The 24,281-nt window shown below is 43.1% G+C and overlaps 1 protein-coding gene across 3 annotated transcripts in view; it reads left to right on the top strand.

The window, feature by feature from the left end:
- Window positions 1–24,281, top strand: part of Plekhm3 (pleckstrin homology domain containing M3) — a 178,141-nt gene that overhangs the window by 115,413 nt on the left and 38,447 nt on the right. For 2 of the 3 annotated variants that reach the window (XM_057761522.1, XM_057761521.1), the window contains exon 7: window positions 14,873–15,030. The exons of the other annotated variant lie outside the window; for it this stretch is intronic. In XM_057761522.1, coding sequence (XP_057617505.1) covers window positions 14,873–15,030 — 158 coding nt within the window. The remainder of the gene's footprint in view (window positions 1–14,872; window positions 15,031–24,281) is intronic. 3 annotated transcript variants of the gene reach the window in all.

A 24,281-nucleotide genomic window follows, 5' to 3' on the forward strand; every position in this document is an offset into this window, starting at 1 on the left:
TTGGAAATCATTTTACTTTTCTGTATGAAGTGAGGGTATATCTTCCTTACTTTTTCTCCCAAATGGGTATGTTACTTCAGCCTTGGTTTTAGTAGTCCATCTTTCTGTGCTGGCTCTTGGTGAGTAGACCGTGTTCCTCAGAATCTCTTGTGAGTATTTGAGCAATCACTGTGCTCCTTAATCGCGATTTCAGTGCCAGCATCATTCACTTAGATCTTAGATTTTGCATTCCTGTAGGATGTATTTATCCTCATATTACTGTCTTCAAAATGATTCTGCTCATGTCTGACCTTTTGCTCTTTGGGATAACTTTGGTGATCATTGCATCAACTCAATTTACTCTTTAAATTATTTTTAATGATTGTACTTTCTTTAGGTTGAATTTTTTAACTTCTTAATCAGTTAAATTCTTTATGTGGGACTTGTGAAAGCACATATATACTTTAAATCTTACATGACTGTTAATTTAAAGAATTAATTTATTGTCTTAAGTAGGATTGATAACAACCAAATACCACCAAAGTATCTGAGGAATTGCCTGTAGAGTCAGGCACACTGTGGCGTTGAGAAGCCTGGGGGACTGCACATGAATAGATCCAACTTTGACCGTCCAGAAGGACATGTTCCAGGTGTTAAGATGTTTGTGTAATTTTTACACTCCATAATCAACAAGAATGCCAACTATTCCAGTGTTAAAATGTTTCTCCAGATCAATTCAAAAGTTGGCCATTCTGGCTGCCCACAAAATTTACCCTGTGTTGTCGTGCTAAACAGAAGCTAACTCTCCCATCTCCCAGGATCACGAATCACACATGCCCTGGAAATCCTCCTCAACTGCTTGTGGCGCTTACCTGCCAGCAGCTTCTCCATCTGTCCTGTGTAGTCATACCCTTAACCCAGACCCCCTCTGGTCAGAGACTAGCCATTTGTTTAGACAGGGTTGTAATTGAAATGTTTGGATCTGAGGCCTGCCCTAGGAATGTTTCAGAAACATTCAGTTTTAGTTTCTTTCTTTCTTTTTTTTTTTTTTTTTTTTTGTTTGTTTTTCAAGACAGGGTTTCTCTGTTTGTTTTTCAAGACAGGGTTTCTCTGTTTAAGAGTCATAGTGGTCCTGGAACTAGTTTGTTTGTTTGTTTGTTTGTTTGTTTGCTTGTTTTTCAAGACAGGGTTTCTCTGTTTGTTTTTCAAGACAGGGTTTCTCTGTTTAAGAGTCATAGTGGTCCTGGAACTAGCTCTTGTAGACCAGGCTGGCCTCAGACTCACAGAGATCCACCTGCCTCCGCCTCCCGAGTGCTGAAATTAAAGATGTGCCTCACGAACACCTGGCTCAATTTTAACTTCATGTTGCAAAGGTTGAATGTGCTTGGACAGGCCTGAAATGGAAGCGAGGCAGAGGCCATTCCACCTCCACTCCAGGTTATGTGTTTCAGGACTGTGGGCGGCACCCGAGCAAGAGGAGACCAGCTGGGGACCAAGGGCAAGTATGCTCGAGTGATGACCCCCCGAGCCAGGCGCAGGGCTGTCCTAAAGAAGTAGTGGTGGAGAGGAAAGAAGGCAGACATTAAGATCATGTGGCCCGAACAAAACTAGAGTCATAGTCTCCCCAGCTGTGTTTAAAACTAACGCAATAATACCGATTTTTGGAAAGTTGCAATTGTTATTCTTTTTTAAAGATACAAGGGGGGAGGCCAGTCCCACGAGGGGTAGCAGCAGGTGACCCGAGGCCTCTGCGGTGAGTCCCCTGAGGCCTTGGCAGGTGGGAGACAGACAGACACATCATGCAGAGAGTTTGAGTATAGAGTTTATTCAGTGGGTTAGGGAAGGGAAGGGAATGGTGGGGGAGAAGAGAACAAGCGAGCAAAAGTTACCTCTTCCAGAGAAAGACAAAGAGCTCAGGCTGGAGGAGGTGGGATATCCGCTTCACTCCGCGGAAAGGGAGGGGTTGGGAGAGGGCGGGGCTTGTCTCTTAAAGGGACAGGGTACACAGGTGACAGACCAGGCCAGCAGATCTTAACAGCAATAAGAGTTGAAATAAATACAGAAAGCCATCCAGAATTTCATGTGATATTTACATTGTCGTTATGGTGATCAGAATTTCAGGGAATATAAAACAGGTTGGGAGAGAACGGAAGATGACCATGTGCAGGATAACAAGTGTAAACCAGTTCTGCACTCAGGAGGCAGAGACAGGCAGACCTCTGTGAATTCGAGGCCAGTCTGGTCTACATAGCAAGTTCCAGAACAGCCAAGACTGTTACACTGTGAAACCCTGTCTCGAAAGAAGCAAAAACCACAAAACAAGTGTAAGCCAGTGAGGAGAAATAGCTGTGCTTAGATGAAGAGCATGCTAAAGAGTTTAGACCTCAGCCGGCAGGGGCTGGAGACCGCAGGGAGTTTCCCTTTAACAGATACCACTCCAGAAAGACGTAGTGGTTAGGGCAGCTTGGGCTCTGGAACAAGCTTTGTGCCCTTCCAAGCTAGGTGACCTTGGACATAAGTTGCAGCTCCTCAGTTTTATCTCCTTCAAATTGATGACTAAAACATTGACCTTTGGAGATGTTTGTAAATCACCGGAATAATTCTTCATTTGATGTCCACACTGGCCCGCCAGTGTTCCACTGCTCCACATGCATTATCTAAAGGGGAAAACGGCTGCTTAACTGCTCTCAAGCTAGTGACTGTTGCGAATTCCATCATTATTTCTGTTATCTGGCCAAGTCTGCATTTTGTTAGTTCATTCTGGTGACAAGCATCAAAGAGGTTAGAGTGATCAGAATGAAGGCCAAGAGAGCAAGTAGGAAAGTTCCAGCTGGGTGCATTTGAGCTGGGAGGTAGCTTGTCTAATTGTTCATGAGACCCCCCAGGATCAGTCCCCAGCGCTGTGATACGTGTATTTGCATACTCTACGATGTGAAAGAGAGAACTCTGAACCTCTTCCCCCGTTCACCTTAGCTGGTGTACAGCTGCTCGAAATGTCACCTGCGCTCTCCACTGAGGAGAATGGGCTGTGGAAACCAAGCGGTGCTCCTTTTCATTTACCCACTCACTGATGGAGGGCCCAGATTCTTTCCTGGTCCCTGTTTCCCCTTTGTTCGTACTATTAGCACTTCCTAACAACCTGAGAGAGCATTATCGCTCACTGCTCCTGGCTTAGCAATGACAGCATCCTTAAGCAGCAAAAGGTAGATACTTGGAATGATCTAGAAGACTTAAGGGTTAGAGCAATTTTTGAGAAGGTTCCATGAGGTGCTGAGAAGAAGGTATATTCTTTTCTGTTTGGATGGAATAGTCTATAGATGTCTGTTAAGTCCATTTGAGTCATAACATCTGTTAGTTCCCTTATTTCTTTGTTAATTTTCTGTCTGATAGACCTGTCCAGTGGTGAGGGGAGTGTTGAAGTCTCCCACTATTAGTGTGTGGGGTTTAATGTGTGATTTAAGCTTTAGAAGTGTTTCTTTTACATATGAGGGTGCCCTTGTATTTGGGGCATAGATGTTCAGTATTGAAATTTCCTCTTGATGGATTTTTCCTGTGACTAATATGAAATGTCCTTCTTTGTCTCTTTTGATTGATTTTAATGTGAAATCTATTTTGTTAGATATTAGAATAGCTACACCCATTTGTTTCTTCGGTCTATGTGATTGGAATATTTTTTCCCACCCCTTTACTCTGAGACAATGTCTGTCTTTGAGGATGAGATATGTTTCTTGTATGTAGAAGGACAAATTCTGTTTTTGTATCCAATCTGTTAGCCTGTGCTTTTTTATAGGTGAGTTGAGTCCATTTACATTAAGGGATATTAATGACCAGTGGTTGCTATCTCCTGTTAATTTAGACCCTTACCCTCAACCTGTTAGGAAATAGCCTGGGTCCTGACTTCCTTTTCTAGGACTCTTTCCCTGTAGATTTTACTGAGCCTCTGAACACATTTCATGTGGGCATGGTATTCAAATGCCTCTCTCTTTGAACCTAATCTTATCTTTGCCGTCCTGTTGTAAAACCGTAGTTTCCATTTCTTTGAGGCCAAGGCTAGGGTGGGTCACTTGATATACTTTTTCTTGGATTGACATTGATCTAAGGGTAAAGTAGTTGAGTTGGAAAAATACTTCCTCTGTGAAAATGTGACCTCAGAATAGATGGGAAATTAATTTTAAAATCTTCTAACAATACTGTTTTTCTGCCTTTAAAGTTATTCATTATTATAAACAAACAACAGCAACAAAATCAATAAAACCACCATTCAGAACCACTACAGTTTACCTAGCCAAGCATGTAAACAAAGCTGAAAAGGGTATGAGCAGAGAATAAAGCCAGGGAGCGCCAGTTAGAGGAGGTCCACTCTGACAAGATAACCTCAGCTGCACTAGCTGGAAATGAGTGCCAAAAAATGTTCTAGTGGATTCTTAGAGAACTCAGCATGCATCCTAACTTACTGACACCCAGTCTAGTACTGAAAGAGATAAGATTAAATGTGCAGAATTAAGCGATAATTATGTAAACAAAAACCAGCCTTAAATTACCTGGCATTAGATATGGCTGTTGACTCTCCCTCTATCTTAGAAATCATTCTAATTGAGGGGACAGTGTCACCTTCCACACCTGAAAAACTCCTAAGTAGGGAACATTCTGAGGAGGCAGCCAGGTCTCCTTGGATACAGCCTCAAGTCTTCTGTGGTCAAGACAGGTTCACTGATAGGAAATTGTGTGAAGGTAAATGCTGTTAAGAGCAAGTATAAGCATAGGCTATACGGAACCAAAACCGAGGAAAGTTTTCTACGTTTTAATAACAATTACAAATATACATACACAGGTCAGGCGGCACTGGGGAGCCAGAAGCAGGCCAGTGTCTGCGTTTCAGGTCAGCCTGATCTACAGAGTGAGTTCCAGGGCAACCAGGGCTACACAGAGAAACCCTATCTCAAAAACAAAAACAAAACAAAAAATTCCACAAATATACATATGCAAATTTTATGTCTTACTGAACTAAACTCTCAACCTCAGAGTTATATTTTAAATTCCAGCTTTTCTTATACCCATTCTCCAAAAGCAGCTTTGGTTAACTACTGATAATCTGTCTTTCTGGGCAATTCTATACTTTTTTATTTACAAATGCCACTTTTTAAAAGTGGAATCACACTATGCTGTCTTTCTGTAGCTTCTCTTTTCCATTTCACAGTCTAGCTGTGGGCACATGAGTGTCTGTGGATGTTTGGGCAAAGGTTTATCTCGTTCTCCTAGTTGGTTGCATGCTAAGTCAGATCACAGGCAAGGTAACCCGCACCCACTTGTAGTCGTTATAAGGATATTCACTGTGTGAACACTTCACATTTTCTAGAACACTTGAGATAACTTCATGATGCTGTCATAATTTTTTTCAATTTTTTAAGACAATTTTTCCTTTTTAAGATGTAGCATCATCTTATATTGTTACTTATAGAACTTGTAAATTACCTGTTAAACTTGGTCTTGATCTTTTTCTTATTAATTTTATATTGTGGAAATTGGTACTTTTTCATGTAAATAGAAAATGTTTTCCTGGTTTTCATTATTTTATTATGTAAATTATATATTAATTCTTTTTATTTTATATATTAAGATTCACCAGTCTTATAGCGTCTCATGGTAAAAGTACTTTTCTACATTAATATTTTCTTGAATACATTTTTATAGTTTTACAATACTCTTATGGTTTCATTTTTATATTTAAATCTTCAATTTATCAGGGATTATAATGTTTACAAATTTATTAATTTAGCTTTATTTTGCTGTAACATCATTTATTAATTTATCTGTCCCCACTTCATTGTGCACTGAATTCCCATATAGCTAAACCCCTACCCTGGGTCTACAGAGGCCTGGGTACACACCATCAGCAAGCCAGATACCGCTGGAAAAACAGGATGTGTGGGAATCCTCCATTTGGTGAGTGGTGTTTATTGACTGTTGACACCTTGAGGCAAAGACTTAAAAACTATCCACGGGCTCAGACAATGACTTGAACACGGAGAGCACTGGTTCAGTTCATGTGCCAGGTTAGTTTTTCTTCATCGGTAACCTAGGGATTTATTAGAGCACAGCCTTCTAGCCAGGAACGCACTTTAATTTTTCATTTAATCTCAGGCATTGCTGGTCCCACAAAAGCAGCTAAGTAATAATAACATTAAGTGCTTACATGGTACTTCCCATCCCCAAAGTGCTATCTAAACATTGACTAATTAAATGCATTGACGAAAGGATCTGCAAGGAAAGCCGGGCTCTGGTTGCACACCTGTGAGGGGACCGGCCTGAAAGGCCCCTGCTTCTTTCTTTGAATGGCACTCAGCAAACCGGGGAATCAAAAAGCTGCTGGCATCATTTCACTTCTGTTGAAAATTTCCTAGGGTATCTTCTAATTAGCCTGGTGGAACTCACCTTTATCTGTCCCCAGATATTCCCTTTCTACATCCCTAGGGCTGTTCAGACCTCTTTTGATGTTTGCCCCCATGGTTAATCACAAAATCATAGACTCCTCAAACTTAGGGGTGTCTTGTTGATCGTTTAGCTTTGAATGGTTTAGCACAGTCACTCTGTTTTAGAAACTGAGGCATGGAAAAGTCCACAACCTCAGAAAAGTCTCTTAACTTACTGGGACGTCCCTGGGAACGGAAACCAAGACTGCTCTCTCTGTGCGTATCTGTGTTAGCATTCCCCCTTCAGTCTTTTCTCTCATCCTCCCCTGCCTTGCCATCTTATCTTTCCACTTCCACGTCTCTCCTGACTCTGTGGTCCTTCCTTATATCATCAGAAAAAGGTTGCTTTTGGTTTTCTTCTATTTTTTTCTCTCTCTCTTTCAGTGGGGTCTGTTAAAAGGTCTCAAACTGTCCTCTACTCAAGTCCCTGCTGGAAACTCTTATTTCCCCCATATTTATGCATACAGAGAGTTGCCTGGTTTTGCCTTTTCTTCCCAGTTGTATTTGTCTCTCTCAAGAGTTCAGCCAATAAGACTATAATATATGTATAAGATCATCTCTATATTGAAAAACCTCCCGAAGATGTGACCATTGAAAAGAATTTTGTTGTTCCCAGTACTGGGAACTGCTGTTGTTCCCAGTGCCAAAGGTAGATCTAGTACAGATCAAACTATTAGTGCGGCCCCGCAGGCCTGGGCACACCTTTAATCCAGCGGGGGTGAGCGGGTCCCGTGAGTTCAAGGCCAGCCTGGTTTGTATGGTGAGTTCCAGACCAGTGGACTAGATTTAAAAAGAATACTCATAATTAGTAACTATAAATGAAATGAGAGCGAACCTGGGACTCCGGGACTGCATGAAAGGGAACAGACATGCAATGACCTAACTCCTGACCTAATCCAGACCTGGCCTGGACTCTCACTCCAGAAATCTCAGGAAAGACCCTTCCTCGTTGTGAAGGGCTCTTAAGAGAGGAAGCCAGAACTGCCACTAGCCAGCTGGGTGATGGCCTCCCTTCTTTGAGTCATAATTTTTCAAGTATTAAATAAAAGGGTGAATTTAAATGACTGAGTCTTTTTCTCACTATTTGATAAGGCAATAATGCTGAGCTAAAATGAATGGTAGAAGATTAAATCAGATTTATCTCAGGCATGTAAGTAATTCAACAGAAAGCAAATTCTACTGGTCATCCTTGAGGATGTTCTAGAACTGTCTCAATTTTAACTATTTCCCCACATATACTAGAGACTACACAGCCTGTTGGGGGCTTAGATATTGGAGCCACATAGTTGTCCTTACTCTGCAAGTGCTTCCTGAGTGTAAGGCTTGACAGTCCTGGACATGTGCAGAGAGCTGTGTGAAACAGATTCTGTCTCATTATTGCTATGACTATTACCATTACCATTACTTATTACCATTACCATGGGCACTCACAAATCTACCCCATAACACTAAACCACATCACATTATCACATATTTCCCAAAGTCTTAATAGAAACTGTCACCCTTAGGGGAGGATCAGGTAAGAACCCTGCGGTGATGCCATAGTCATCCCTCAGCCCAAAGACTGATAAGTCAAAACCTCAGTCCTGTTGAGCAGCCTTGCCAAGGAGGCAGGAGGGTGGGGACTGATTAGAGACACACCTAGCACTGAAGCAGGGGGAGGACCTCAAAGGTGAATTATAGAAGAACAGAGGGTTTTGCCCAACGTTCTGAAGTAGGAATTCCTATACATTTTTGGTGGAATGCTTCTCTGCTTTTGAGGATTTGTGAGTAGAATTTAGAATGAAAGTACAGAATATTCTCAATTTGAGTTCGGGTGTCAGGCAGGATCTATGTGCTGTTTGGTGTTTGTTTTGTTTTGAGACAGGGTCTCGCTCTGTAGCTTAGGCTGACCTCAGCACTCTAGCCTCCTCCCTCCACCTCCAGTGCTGTCATTGTAGACATTGACACTAACGTAACTGCTCTAGGTTGTTAGGCATCTTTCTGCCTGCCTGTGAATGCAGAGGAATGTGCACATCTACAAACTACAGCCTTCTGCAGTCACCTAAGAAAATGCAAACTGACTCGGGAGGCAGAGACAGGCGGATCTCTGTGAGTTCAAGACCAGCCTGGTCTACAAGAGCTAGTTCCAGGACAGGCTCCAAAACCACAGAGAAACCCTGTCTCAAAAAACCAAAAAAAAAAAAAAAAAAAAAAAAAGAAAGAAAATGCAAACTGAATTAATTATATTAGAAGTTGTGTTACAGCACGTGACTGCTTAGATGCTTTCATCTCCTTGAGTCTTCCTGTTCCTGGTTGTTCAACATGAATTGGATCTTCTGAGTAGGCTTTTAGAGTAGAAGTCATTTGGGTCCAGGACAGTAGACCTCTTTATCCCAGAATTCCCAATAGTGTCCAGAATCTAGAACTTGCATAATGGCCAAGGAAAGCTGGATTTGAAGTGGAGATGACTTGACAAATCAGAGGGAAAACATTAGCAGATGCATAAAATAAATTTGAGAGAGCCTTTTCCTGTGTGACTTCTCTGGGCATTCTCTCTCTCTGCTCTGTCCCCCTTCCTGTGGGCTGTGAACCGTGTGATAGGCCGAAGGGAAAGGTAAACAACATGCAGAGCTGTGCCCTCCTCGCTTCCCGCAGGTCGCCATTGGCTGCAGACGTGAACGTGACACCGCAATTTCCCGGTGCCACACATGAGTAATAAGCAGCTCTTTCTGAAACTGCGGTCTGGGGAAGGCAGCACTAGGTTATTTTTTAACTTAATTGTAATTTTTGATTGGTCTGCAAGAAAGTAAATCAAATAAAGGCTGTTGTCTTAGTCTGCAGAAAGCCATAGGCCTCAAATTCCAATGCTGACCATCTTGACCAGAATAGAAGAGGGGAAATGTGTGTATCCCCAAGCTGGAAGCTCAACCAGACAGCTTTTATGGGCTCTTTTTGCACCAAGAAAATAAGCATATTTGGTATAGTTCTCAGATGACTGAATCATGTTAAGTGACATTTGACTGTCTCTCAAATTCCAAGCATACTTTAAATGATTTAAAGGAGAATCTAGTTGTCAACTTGATATTACATTTTGTTCCTGCCCAACAGTGCAATAGAAAGATAAACTTTTAAGTCACAGTTGGAGTTGTATATTCTTTGAACACCCAGTCAGTAAGGCAGCTATGAAATAGTTGTCTATGTACACTCCCCCAGGTAAGTCAGACTGGTACCTTCTTTGATCAGTACAAGAAATCAAGTCCAATGGAAAACAGAACTAACCTCTCCCAGCAGTGTGGACATCTGCCTTTCCTCAAGGAAGAGTGGGTATTGTGGAGAAGCGGGCGAGTGTGAGTGCAGAGGTGAGGAGACGGCGGGAGAACCACACATGCCTCCTGCTAACTGCTTTGTCGTGCTCCTGTCCACGTAGACATGCAGTTTGCAGGAAGTGCATGGGAAGATAACTAAGCCTCGCCCTACAGCTTCCTTCTCAGAGCCAGCTGACCATCTCCTTACAAAAGCACCTGAGGCTAGAGAGAGTCTTTCTGACTTTTGCCGGGTGGTTACACGGTTAGATTAATCTGTGACTAACTTATTTGCAAATCTGAAAGGAGTAAAAGACGATCCTCAGGTATTGCTAAAATGCGATTTTAACAGGTGCTTTAAATTGATTTAGTCTCTCCAAGCCTTTCCCCTCAGCCAGAGTGAGATGTTCACCGAAGCTCTGTTCTCTTGTGGACCTGAGCAACATCAGAGGCCCTGGATGTCTGCCTCCCTTCCTCCTGGTCACATCCAGACAGAAGAACAGTGGGGCGGGTGCCTTTTGAAAGCTGACATGGGAGCGGCGTACCTTTCTTTCTTACCCCTGCTACAGATCTAAAGCATTAGAGAAAAATGAGTCTGAATTGTTGATGATCTAAACAAGATTAAGACAAGTCAGCAGCCTTCTGTCGCTTACTGACCAACTGCCGTCAGACACCATGCTCCCCATTTCACCAGGATATTAAACCCAACCCTTTCCTCAACCCTGTATGAACTAGCTGGTTTTAGGTGAGGAAGCCAGAGCTCAGGGAGGCTTAATAACTTGCCAGATTCCCAGCTGGAAGAGAGAGAATTCTCATTTGTGCCCAGAGGAGCCTCACAGTTCGCAGATGCGGAGATGACAAGGTGTAGTGGGTGAGGAGAGCTGTGTGGTGTCGGCTTCTTTGGAGAGTCTGTAATGAATCAACTGCTTAGCACTAGACCAATACATCAGAACTGTCGGGAAGCAAACCTGTGTGATGGCTATTTCGCTTTTTAACTCTTTGCCGCATTCTATTAAGAAAGTACTTTCAAACTCACACCTGTAACTGTACTGATACAGAGGCCAAAGCAGGATTGTGAGTTTGAGACCAGCCTAGTTTGCATGGGAAGACCCTGTCTCAACAACAAAAACAATACATTTGTACTTTATTTTTCAGCTGTGGCTTGCTCGCAGTTAGACTACAATCTTGTGGGACAACTGTAGCCTGTGTAGAAGGTCTGTAAGAATCTCTTAATGCTGGACCATGCAGTGGACTGTTATTAGTTGTAGAGGCATACCAGTTCCGGGTGATGGAGTAGAATCTGGGTCCTCCCAGCTGAGTTTCCTCAGGTCTGGGTACTTTTTGGCTAGTGCACCTTCTCCCATTTAACTGTGCCTTGCCCCCTGTCTTTCTCCAGGAGTCCTCGTTCCTCTGTTCTGGTCTTCATTCTCAGCTGGAAACTGTAGGGGTAGACGACGCTTGGGTCTCATTTCAGGCCACCATCCTCCTCGTACTTTTGTAATGGACTCTTAGCCTTTTCTTAGCCTTACACCACAGCAGGATGGCTAGGATGTGGGCTTCAAAGGTGGTAGAGGGGAGGCTTGGGGAGGCTGGGTCTTACATTTTAAAAGGAACCTTAACGAGTAACACGCATGGAACCCACTTTTCACAGTGGAGCAGCCTCTAGACCAGAGGCCACAACAGCCAGTCCTCTCCCCTCTGCTGCTAGCCATTGCATGCAAAAACAGTAGGTCCTTCTTCCTGGAAATGGATATAAGTATAACGTTTTCCTTTCCATAATATTAATGGAATGATTATGAATTCTAAAATTAACTTGAAAATATTACCTCACTCTCTGGAAAAAAATCTTTAAGCGACTTCAGCTGTTTGGAACAGGGCCACAAACCTGAGATGACAAATAAAAGCAGCAAATCAAGTATGAAACCGTGAAGCCGACACCTGCCTTTCAACAGTGCTGCCTTGGTGCTCCTCCACCCACACGGCACAGAAAATGCCGGTGACATCTAGACAGCCCCAGCCCCAGCTGCACGCAGCCAAGGGAAAGGACGGGGCAGCAGCATCGTTGCTCAGCAGGGCACTCGGTGCCTGGCAGCGAGAGGAGAGCTCAGCTGAGGCTGGGCCCACTCTCTGCTGCACAGCAGTCTGCTCTCCTGGGCCGTCCCATGTGGAAGGACCAGGTTGTGGGTAAGAGTGGTCAGATGTTCTCACAGTTGTGTGTTCTGTACATACATGTTCAACACACGATAAGCAAGACAGTAATGTACTGTAGCAAAGGAATAAACAACCTTGAGTTTCATGTGTCATAGCATGGTGTGAAAGTAAAGAGATCTTTGACAGTTGTGGCTAAAAATGGGTTTGGGGGCCAGGCAGTGGCCCAGCTCTCAGGGGGCAGAGATAGCTGGATCTCTGAGTTTGAGGCCGACCTGGTCTACAATGTGAGACCCAGGACAGCCAGAACGCAAAGAAACCCTGTCTGAAAAAACAAAAAGGAGGGGCTGGGAAGGTTGGTTCAAGTCCTATTGGATCAGAGCCACAAAACCTACGTGAAGTCTAATTGAGTGGTAGGAAGAGCGCAGCACCCTCGTAGAGGAAACGGCCTGGAAGGACAGGAACAAGAGTGGGCACATGCTGTGTCAACATGATTGCTCACAACTGAAGATGCCTAAGATTGATCATGCGAGTTGGGTTGGTATGTGGACTCCTGTTTTAGAGGCCTTGCAAAGCAAGTGAGACATAAAGTCTAGTTTTCCATAGTTCTCTTGTATCCAGCATCAGGGACACAGTCATTTAGCAAGATACTATTACATCAGGGAAGGGCTTTTAATAGTGATAAAATGAGAAGTCACTGAAGACTTGAGAGGAAAGGTGATATGTTATGAAAGTGTTTTGGAAAATTGACTAATACATGTGCTCAGCAGATTAAAGAAGAAAGACTGGCTTCTGGGGTTGGAGTTGGGTTATTTTGTTAATCTAGAGAGGGTGGTAAGATTCTAGAGCTGGTCAAACTAGGTTAAAGGACTCCGCATAAACCTCAAACATTATGATGAATGAGACCACACACACACATTGTACATGGTTCTGTTTCTATGAAATAGCTTTATAGGGACAGAAAGTAGATTATCAGTTCTAGAACTTGGGAGAATAGAGTGAGAGGGAAATGAAGACTTAACCTCTACATACGGAAGCTGCGGGGAGGACTGTCTGTAGTGAAGTATACAGCTCCATAAATAAACCAAGGTTGAAATTTAAATAGATGGATCCTGTGGTGTGTGGACTATCTCAATAAAGCTGTTAATTCAAAAAATGGGAGAGGAAATGAATAAAGCCTGATGAATGGCGGGGGATCTGGGTTTGATGGAAACGAGTCAGTCACTGTCATTTCCAGCTTGGCTGTCAGTGAAATAACACAGTTGCTACTAACACTATTTTTACTTGAAATTTATGCTTTCATAATACCCCAAGAAATATATAGATATGATTAAGATCAGTGAAAATTCAGTAGTATGATTTTTTTTGTCACTAGATGCAGATATCCTAATATTCTAGCAATAGCTAAAGTAATATTCAAAAATTTAACCTTCAGATAGCCTAAAAGCAAAATGGAGTGGCTTCTTCAGAGGATAAACTGATTCTTACTAGTAATAATAAGTGAAACATTAGTAAAAATGGAGTTGTAGATCAGGTGCTGTGAGACTAGATATTAGAAATTAATTTTCAAAGGGTCATTAGTTTCCCCGGGTGGGATTAAATATGCATCAGTGACCATATCAAATTGGTGAAATATTTCAGGAGCCTTCAGAATCTTTATGCTCTTGTCCTGATGACTTCTCGATAGAGAAAAGCTTAGGTCATGATTCTCAGCCTCTTCAGATCCCGGATGAGAACCTGTATCGCCTTGGGGGTCGCACACCACCTGCTCTTACCAGGTTTTCAGACCATCCTAAATCTTTGGGCCTCTGTTGAAATGACTCATCAGAGGGTTGTCACCACAATGCAGAGTCAGTGCTGTGACACGTGGGGCAGTGTTTGGTTGGGCACGTGTGTTGGTGTTCGGCATGTGCCTTACTGGGGTTATTCGAGGTAACAGTCCCAGGAGAACAGAACTGAAAGAGGTCTGGTATACCCACAGCTTCCCGTAGGTTATGGAGAGAAGAGAGACAAAGAGTGGAAGAGTATGCTGGCCTAGCTCAGAAAACAGCCGTCATAATCTATCCTCTCTGTTAGGAAGAGAGCCAGCCTTACAGAACAATAAACTGATTCTATAATCACTTTTTATATTTAGTGCAAAATGATATATATTTAATACTGTAGAAAGGCAAAGACACAATACACAAAGTGGCAACCCAGCATCTCTGCCTTACTTCCTCCCCTGAGTTAACCATTGATTTCGTGTCTTTTCCTGATATCAGAATAAGCATATAAGCAGTCATTAATGGTGCAGAAATAAAGGGCAGACCTTTGTGTTACTGTTGTGTGAAGTGTTGAAGTCTTTGAAGCTCGTGAATATTCGTTAGGTGCAGAGTGAGATGATCGCCGTGGTTCCAAACTCACAGACATTTGCAGGCCAGCAAGGAAAATGACAGTAGTAGGAGCCGACAGGCACACATGGCGAAGGTGGGATCAGCTAGCTGCCTGTGCACAGCCCATGCCTTGTCAAGAGCGTGGAACAAGGCTCATCACCATGCTGGAAATCAAAAGTAGACAAAAATTGTTTTAGAACCCCCATTGTAAAAATTTGATTATTACAAACTGAAAATGGCCCTCCAACAGGTTACACCCTCTTTAAATTATCGCATTTACCAGCGCAAGAGGAGCCCGTTCTACTGTATTTGCGGAGATGAAGTCATACTGGTTCACGAGGGGTGCTGCTGACTTAATTTCTACATCCTACTCTGAACTTGGTCTCCTCGAGACACCACACTGCAAAAACAGAGGAGCACAAGAAGAGCTTGGCCATCTTCATTTGCAAGCTCCTGAGGATAAGCTGGTTCCTTCGGAGCAAAGTCATGTGCTCTTGAGCTGGGAAATTATAATTACAGGTTTCCTGTTGTATAAAGGAAAAAACACCCCTTCCCTTCCCACATCTGCAAGACTCGTGTTCTCAATGCTGTGCCTTCTTGTCCTTTCCTCTTTCCACAGGTGATAGAGGGAAAACTGGCACCGTTCTTGGGCAAGGTCATTAAATTCGCCACCTCTCATGTCTACAGCTGCAGTCTTTGTAGCCAGAAAGGGTTCGTCTGCGAGATCTGTAACAATGGCGAGATCCTCTATCCATTTGAGGACATTTCGACAAGCAGGTACAGAATGTCTCTCGGTCTACAGAAATGTGTCTGAGTATCACGTGTGCTTTGTCAGGGAGACACCCAGCTGCCATCAGATTCCTCTTGTGACTAGAGAACAGTCTGCTCCTGTGCTCCTGTCTGTTTCCAAGCCTTTCTCTCCATCTTACGCAGAGGGGGGTTAACAGAGCTATGAAGGAAAGCCGCCTTGCTCTGTCTTAGCAGGCAACAAACTGTGCTGTGTGTTCAGATTTAGTCCTGGAGTAGAGCATGGAGAAGAAGACTCCCACCCAGCTTGCCAGAGCCAAACGATTAGCTTTGGGAATTATTAGAGAGACTGTCTCAAAAAACAAACAACAAACAAAAAACAGCAACAACAGAAAGAAATGGGAAATGGTCTCCTCAAAGGAAGGCCAAGCCTAGATTGACTGCTAGAACTGCAGCTTAAGGCCTTGGTGAGGAGCACGTTTTCCATAGACACAGCAAAGATGAAAGTTTTAGGGCCTGAAGAGAGAGAAGTGGAAGGTCATGAGGCTTAGTGTTCTAACCAAAGTCATGTTTGGGCATCAGCACATCCCTAGTGGATGGACGGCTTCCCACTAACTTGGATCAGTTTTTACTGTGACTTCTCTAGACTCACAAAATAATACGTGCCAGGCGGTAGTGGCGCACGCCTTTAATCCCAGCACTAGGGAGGCAGAGGTAGGCGGATCTCTGTGAGTTCGAGACCAGCCTGGTCTACAAGAGCTAGTTCCAGGACAGGCTCCAAAGCTACAAAGAAACCCTGTCTCGAAAAACTAAAAAAAAAAAAAAAAAAGTACCGTTTTTCCTTTCATCCAAGAACATACTAGAAATAATCTGTGTGTGTGCTCTGGCTTCTTTGGCCACAAATGTTATAGCTCATTTTCACCCTGCAGCGCTCACTACATTGCGACTCAGGATGGAAGGTGAGGCATGTAACCAGGCTAAGCGTATGGAGCAGAGCTGTCATGCTGAGAGTTGACTGGGCCCTTTGACCACTCTTTAAACTCAGAGACTATTTGTAAACATCCAAGAACACACATCAGCCCATACATAGAAGGATCTACAAATACACAAGTTTCCTGAGCATGGGTCCTTTGCTCGTAGTATGTAGATTAGATCCCTTTTTAGATACACACTCTTAAGATAAAAACTTATACACAAATGTTCACAGCAAAAGTACCTATAATATCATAAAAAGGAAACAACCTAAATGCTTATCAGCTGATGAAGAAACAAAATTTGATGTATGCTCCGGTGAACGATGATTTTGCCTTAAAAAATTACGTGAAATTATTGCATGCCACAACATAGACTTCACAGAAACTGGATGCAAAAATCCACACTTTGTATGATTCCCTTTTTATGGGATGCCCCAAATAAGCAGATCCAAACTACACTTGTAGTTGCCTGGGGCTTCAGAGAGGGGTAAAGGCAGTGACTTCTAATGAACACAGGGGTTTTGATGATCCAAATATGGTCAGAGTAGATGGCAGTGATGGTCACATAATTTTGTGGTTGCTAAAACTCATGAATCAGAGACCTTGGGGGCCAAACTTTATGGCATATGAGTGACATTGTGATAAAAATGAATAATAAAAATTAAGATGCTTCTAAATGAATAAGCCATATTTTGGGTCACAGAATAGATCTCAGTAAGCTTTAGGAAACTAAAAGTGCACCATGTGTGTTCTCTAGCCCAGAGAATTAAAATTCACCGTAGGAAAAGGACTGGAGACCCATGAAATGTTAGAAAATAAGCAGTGTGCTTCCAGATTACTCCTGGGTTAAAGGAGCAATCACAAGGGAAATTTTGAAGTATTTTTAAGTGAATGAAAATAAAATATGGGCATGTGGAATGAAGCTAAAGTAATGTTAGGCCAGCAGGTGTGTTCAGCTTCTGGTCCATGGCCTGTGGACTGCATGAGGCTGCATGAAGCCAGGACAACTATGAACGCCGCCCAGCACAAAGACGTGAGCTTCCTTAAACATTATGAGAGTTCTCTTTGAATTTGACTGGTTCTTGAACATGGACTTTGCAGATGACAATGTCATATCTCAATGTCAGAAGGTTAGATACATCTGGCTTAGTGAAACTTAGAGCTATTAACATCTATAGCTGACAAAAGGGAAAAGAATCTCAATCAATAGTCTAAATGCGTATGTCAAGAAACTGAAGAACAAACAACCCCAAACAAGCCGAAAGAAGAATATAGATCTTAAAGATTCAAATAGACTTACAACAAGACAGAAAATGATTAATTTTAAAACCTCTCAAACAAAGGCCACATGACTTCACCTTTGAATATTTAAAAGATAATAATAGTACTTCACACAAGAAGAAAGGAGCCAGCCTTCAAAACAAGGAATTGACTTCACACACATTTCCTTGGCGTGTATGGTAGAACTTCAAGGAGAAACAAATACATGTGCTGTGACGGAGGCATTAGTCCTCTCGAGGACAGCTCCAGCAGGCACAGGAGCTAACTGACATCTACATACCTGCTCAGACAACAGAAGAAGGCATGTTCTGCTCAAACACATGTGGGGCATTCACAAGAGACAACATTGTGAGGCGTAAAACACACCTGAACAAATTCTAGCTACTAGAAATCATTCAAAGTATGTTCTCAGCTCATGTATTAAGCTAGATATCGGTGATGGGGGGAGGGGATGGCTTAGTGGGTAAGAGTGCTTTTCTGTGCAAGCCACCTGACTTTGAATTCCCCAGTACCCACATAAAACCTGGGCCTGGCCATGCGTACCTTTAACCCCAGTGCATGGGGTTGGAAGGGAGCCAAGATAGACAAATCCTGAGAACTGTCTAGCCCTACGAGCCGAAATGATAAGCCTCAGGTTCTGTGAAAGATATGTCTCGAAACAATAAAATTAGCAAAGGCAGAGGAAAATAAGTATCCATTGTTCTTCACTGGCCTCTGCATGCATGCTTATAGATACATGTACCTACATACACATGTGCACCTATACCCCCCACACACACACTATTGAAATCATTAACAGAAAGATGTGGGAAGAATCCCAGAGCATTTAAAAATGAAACAAAAAGCTTTGAAATAACGTGAGTTGAATATATTTGTTCATATGAAAGCATGCACATGGATGTTTATAGAAACTTTAATTATCCAAAACTGTAAGCAATCATGAGCCCATGAGTAGGTGCATGGGTAAACAAATTGATATGTTGATACAGTGGCGTATTAGCTCCCGATAAAAGAAATAAGTGAACAGGCCACAAAATTCTATGACATTCTAGAAAATGGGAAGTTGTAGAGACAGTAAAAAGATCACTGGTTGTCAAGACTCTGGACTGGGGAATGGTCACTAGGAAAAGCAGAATCTGTAACTCTGGAACTCCAAAGGCGTCTGGAGTGTTAGGAGCTTTATCCATGGGAGTGGTGATTCCAAGATCAAAGTGGCATAGTTTAAACAAACTTTCTTAGAATAGAGAACTTGGGAAGAAGTGCAGTTTCCCCTCCCTGCACTCACCGCATCCCTCTCCTGCTTCCCCGCTAACATGAGCATGCTGCATCTGTTGGAGTTAGTAAATCAGCGAGTCATCATAAGCTAGGAGCCGTTGGTTGTTTTGTTTTTTTCACAGTTTCTTAGTTTTTGCTGAATCTGTTTTCTATCCTAGGATAGTACATTATATTTCATTTTCATATCTACCTAGACTGAGCTATGACAGTGTCAAAGATTTTCATGATTTTGATGACCTTGACAGTTTTGAAGGATACCATTGGGTATGTATGTCTGTTTTGGATTTTTGTTGTTGTTGTTTTAAGATTAGACTAAGGGCAAGCATGGTTGGGCATACCTGTGATCTCAGAAACTTGGGAGGAAATGCAGGGGAATGCCACAAGTTCAAGACAATGTAGCCCTGAGCTGCAAAACAAGTTCCAAATAACCTGGGCAGCATACAGCAAGAACCAGTCTCTAAACACAGTAACAAGAATCAATCTCTAAACACAGCATACAGTAAGAACCAATCTCTAAACACAGCAGCAAGAAAATTAGACTGACTTTAAACATGTGTGGTTGGGGGTGGAAAGACTGTGGAAGTAAAGTACCATTTTCATCACATATGACAAGCACACCACCGTCATGGTTTATCACTGCAGACTCTGTACCAGGTTTCTCTTCTGTGAAGTTACTCTTCTTCCTCTCCTGCCATCCTCTTTGAAAGGAAACACATGGAATTCTCAGTAGGTTTCACTGTCCTGGGAGCAGAACATGCCCAAAACTATTTGAAATCCTTCTTGGGAGATTTGTCTTTTTTCCCATTTATTCACTTCTCCACTTGTGTGCTCTTCTTGTCGGTGTGAATTCATGAACAGCTATTTTGTACCTTTGGTTGTACTGTGTTGTTTACTTTTTTAGCTTTGCATTCAAACTCTGCATTGGCTCCAGTCTCTCAGCCATTGTGGGTTTTGTTTGTTTGCTGCTCAGCATTTTCTTCCTCTCTGGCTGTTCGAGATTGCTGTTCCTTTGGAGACAAGGCCACGCGTGCGCAGAAAATACAGTCTCCAAGCGGACTACAAAGCGGACTACAAACCCCAGTGGTACAATGGAAAACTACGCACGCGCAAGGACACTTTTTCCCAAAATGCCCAGAGCCCTTTAAAAATGGGCGTTCCAACCCGCCCTCTCTCTCTCGCCCGCCTCTCCTCTGGCTCTCCCCTCCTTTTTCCCTTTCGTCTCTTCACTCCCGTTCCTTGTATGTTACCCTCCCCCATTAAAGTTTACCCACGTGGGACCCCGCGTGTCTTGTCTCTCCTTCCCCAACCCCGCGCGTCTCGTGTCTCCCCCTCCCGAACAACACCCCCCACATAAAAAATAATAACAGAGATGACCCAGACTCGTGCTTTACAGCCCTTACCCTCATCCAAGCCATGGCCACATGCCCAAGGAGCCCTTCTTATTTCACTGAGAATGAACATAGAGGCCAAGATCTGAGCATGAGGCGTTAACAGTTTTAAATGCCACAAGTCCCTAGACTTGTCCTCTTGACAAGGATTGCACACAGAATCTTCTGGAAGATTTAGTGTAAGTCCTAAATTTATACCTTCAAGGATATTATATGAAAGAATATATTCAAAGATAGTATGACTGTCAAGGCTCTGAATTCTCACCAAAATGGCCTCCTTACCCCACGGGAAAGGCCTTTATCCAGTGGGACCTGTAGCTCTTCAGAACCCCCTCTCTTTGCTGCTCACAGGCAGTTCTCCCTGCATGCAAAGTGTGTGATTCAGAAGGGATCTTGACTGTCTTTCCTGGAATCTAGGCCGGTAATGTTCTCAGGAACCCATTGCACTTCCTCTTGGTGCTCCGCCTCCAGTTAAACCCTGAAAGCAGTTTACACAGGTCTATAGGAAAAGACAAAAGAAACAGTCATATTTACCAAGGAAAACATTGAGTCAGAAATACATGCCAGAAATAAATAATTTGAATAATGAGGTCAGTATGTTACTGAAATTTTTATGAATGAAAGAATGTGCTAAATGAGATTTGTCTCAAAATAATCTACACATGGAGTAAAGGGGTATGGAATGAAAGCGAGTGTCATGAAGCAGTTGAAGCTCAGTGATAGATACACAGGGATTTATTGTGCTTTGCTCTGTATTTCTGAGTATATTTGAAACTTTCCATAACAAAACAAGTTTTCTTGTATGTGTAAAGGTCTTAGAAATGAGGTACTTAGTGAATTTGTCATCCTCAGTACTTAATATTCTTGTAGAGCCAAATTTTATTTTATCAGTATTATTATAGTCTAATTTAAAAAACATAAAAATTCAGACCAGGCACTAGTAGTATATGACTTTAATCCCAGCACTTGGGAGGCAGAGGCAGGTGTCTCTGAGTTCAAGGCGGCCTGCTGGAGATAGGGGAGGCAGAGGCAGGTGTCTCTGAGTTCAAGGCCACCTGTCTGGGGATAGGGAAGGCAGAGGCAGGTGTCTCTGAGTTCAAGGCGGCCTGTCTGGGGATGGGAGGAGGGAATTGGGGTTGGCCAGATGCTCAGTGAGTAAATGCTGACATGCAAGTATGAGGACCCGAGTTCGAAGCCCAGAACCACGTGCAAACTGAATGTGGTACACCCGAGGCTAGAGCCTCAGAGTCTCTACTATAAGATGGAATATGGAGAAAGGTCGATCCCAGAATCCCTCTGCGGTAAACAGCCAAGAAAAGACCCTGTCTCAGCAAGATGAGTGTGAGGAACACTTGAGGTTGTTCTTTGACTTCCACACATGCACCATAGCGTGTGCACACGCACACAGAAACACACACACACACACATGCACATACACAGCACCTCACATGATATTAAAACTACTCTCTTTCAAGAAACAATTTCTTGAGTGTATAATTGGGCAGCTGCTGCTGTGGAAATGCATGAGCCTTGCTCACAGTGCTGTACAGCTTTAGGGGCAGAAGAGCCATGGGACAGTTCCACTAAAGCATGGCCGGAGCCCAGTGGGGTGGGGGAGAACCTTTCTGTGCTTTCTAGGGAACTTTGTGCTACTCTAACATGCTGGTCTTGGTGAGTAGAATATACTGTGTTCACATCTTTCTTTCTTTCTTTCTTTCTTTCTTTCTTTCTTTCTTTCTTTCTTTCTTATTGTGGAGAGGGGTTGGTTTCTCAAGACAGGGTCTCTCTGTAGTTTTGAAGCCTGTCCTGGAACTAGTTCTTGTAGAATAGTTCTTGTGAGACTCGATCTCATAGAGATCCACCTGCCTCTGCCACCCCCCCCCCCCCGCCCAGTGCTGGGATTAAAGGTGTGTGACACAACCATCCGGCCACATCACTTTTTTGATTTTGACCGTATAATAAACATTGGTCAACTTAAACTTTCTTTTCCTTTTTAACTTTTTAATTATACTTCATTTATTTATTTTGTGTCCGTGCATGTATGTGTGTGGGCCCTCCATGTGGAGGTCATAGGGCAGGGTGTTCTGTCTTTCCATCACGTGGGTTCTGAGGATCAAGCTCAAATCATCGTTGGCGGCGAGTGTCTATGCACTAAGCCATCTCCTGGCCACCTCTGCTTTAATGAGGACACCTACATTCACGAGTAACAGTCTACTTGTCCCAACAGATAACATGAAACGCTTAGCTATCTGACTCTACCTCCATCCTTTTCATCGTACAGCACTTCTTCTGAAGCCGTCGTCTTCAAAGAAGTCCGCGGGATATACCCTGAAAGTAATTGGAAAGCTATCTTTGTCTGCCTCCCTGAAGATGTGCTTCTCAATTGTCCCTGTATTTGCTCCCCTGGGAGCGTGGACACCTGGAGCAGTAATCCGTGCTCAGATTGGATCAGGGCAGATACACATTTCTGTTGTTAACTGGAAGAATGGCTATTGTGACAGGATAAGAGAGGATTGACGCTGCACCACTGGGCAGTGAGGTTGTCTGTGGAAGTTGAGCGGACTTGCCTTAACTCCAAATTGTTGTGGTACCCCAAGCTTCTCAGACACAAATGAAACACCTACATCTCCTCAACTAAGAACCCTTAATGTCCAGACTGCAAGATTTAAATACAATAGGATGACCGTTCTGTAATTAAGCTTAGTCCAGCATTTACTGTCTGAAAGGATACAAGGGAAGCATGGCGTTAGGAGGAACAAACATTCCATTAGAACAGTGGCAAAGCCCCACATCCTAGAGAAATAGAAACAACACACTCCTGAGAAACTAAGAAACAAGAGCTCTGAGTTCTAAGCATTGCAAGTCTGAAGTTAGGGCCATCCTGAGCAAAGACTTAAGGAGAAACAATTGCGTATGCAAGCAGAGAAGTCATGGAAGTTCACAAAGTGACTACCCAGGATTTGGATTCTTCTTTTAAATATTTCAGTTATCTCCTCTGCAGCTTTGTCTCAGTCATCTCCACACTTCAGTAATCATCTCTTAGTGTTAAGGACCACATCCTAATGCTGCTCATGGGACATTCTCACGATTTCTGTGAAGATGCCATTCCTCAACACTTAATTTTGAAACACTCTGTGCTTCTTGGAAGAGACCTGAGAGTTCAGCCAGCCACCCCAAGTCAGTGGCATTCTTTCTGTCCTGGTCCATTTGGCTTGGCTAATTTTTATTTTTTCAGATGACAGGAGAGTTGTCCCCACTGGTATTCAAACACAGAAAACATTGCACTCCCAGACTTTCTTACCACTATACCCTTGTGAGCAACACCCAGTCATGGGTAAGAAGATGGCACACAACATGACGCTGTTTGTATCCTCACAGTGTATTCATTCCCTATGTATTTGTTGTTTTGTTAGCTGGTGAATGCTGGCAATCCTTTTCGTTTATATTTTATATTTTTATTTATTTATTTATTTATTTGGATTTTTAAGACAGGGTTTCTCTGTAGTTTTTGGAACCTATACTGGAACTAGCTCTTGTAGACCAGGCTGGCCTCGAACTCACAGAGATCCGCCTGCCTCTGCCTCCCGAGTGCTAGGATTAAAGGCGTGCGTCACCACCGCCGGGACTGACAATCCTTTTTAGATGAAGTGACTAGTTAAGGGAGTTTCAAGGCTCCCAATGGTACAGTGTTATTACAAAAGTGTGGTATAGACCCAGCTTTGTACACAAGGTTGGAACCAGAAACCTGCCGTTTAAGAGATTTCTTTGGCAGGAAGATTGGTCTGTCTAGCCTGCGCTCAGGAAGGCGTCAAGTGATGTGTTCCCGAGGCTCCTGCAGCTCAGGCAGAGGTCTTCCAAAAGGGTTTGTTGTTTTAGGTTTTGAATGTGAGGGTTTAAAAATACAGACTGAGCTGGATCTAGTGGCACACATCTTTAATCTCAGCACTAGAAGGCAGAGGTGGATGGTCTCCAAGTTCAAAGCCACCCTGGTCTACATAGTGAGTTTCAGGCCAGTCAGAGGTTCCTGGTGAGACCCTGTCTCATAAAAACAAAAACAAACAGTAACAACAGTAAAAAGAAACAGTACAGGACAGGCAGTGGTGGTGCGTGCCTTTAATCCCAGTTCCTTGGGCAGAGGCAGGCGAACTCTGTGAGTTCAAGGCCAGCCTGATCTACAAAGAGTTCTAGGACAGCCAGGGCTGTTACACAGAGAAACCCTGTCTTGGGAAGAAAAAAGGAAGAAAGGAGGGAGGGAGGGACGGAGGGAGGAAGTGAAAGAAAAGAAAGATAAAAAAAAGAAAAGAAACCATGCAGACTGAATATTGCTTGCAATTTCTCTTTGTGTACAAGGAGTTGACTCTCC

This window comes from Chionomys nivalis, chromosome 2 (assembly GCF_950005125.1).
Source record: "Chionomys nivalis chromosome 2, mChiNiv1.1, whole genome shotgun sequence".
NCBI lineage: Eukaryota > Metazoa > Chordata > Mammalia > Rodentia > Cricetidae > Chionomys > Chionomys nivalis.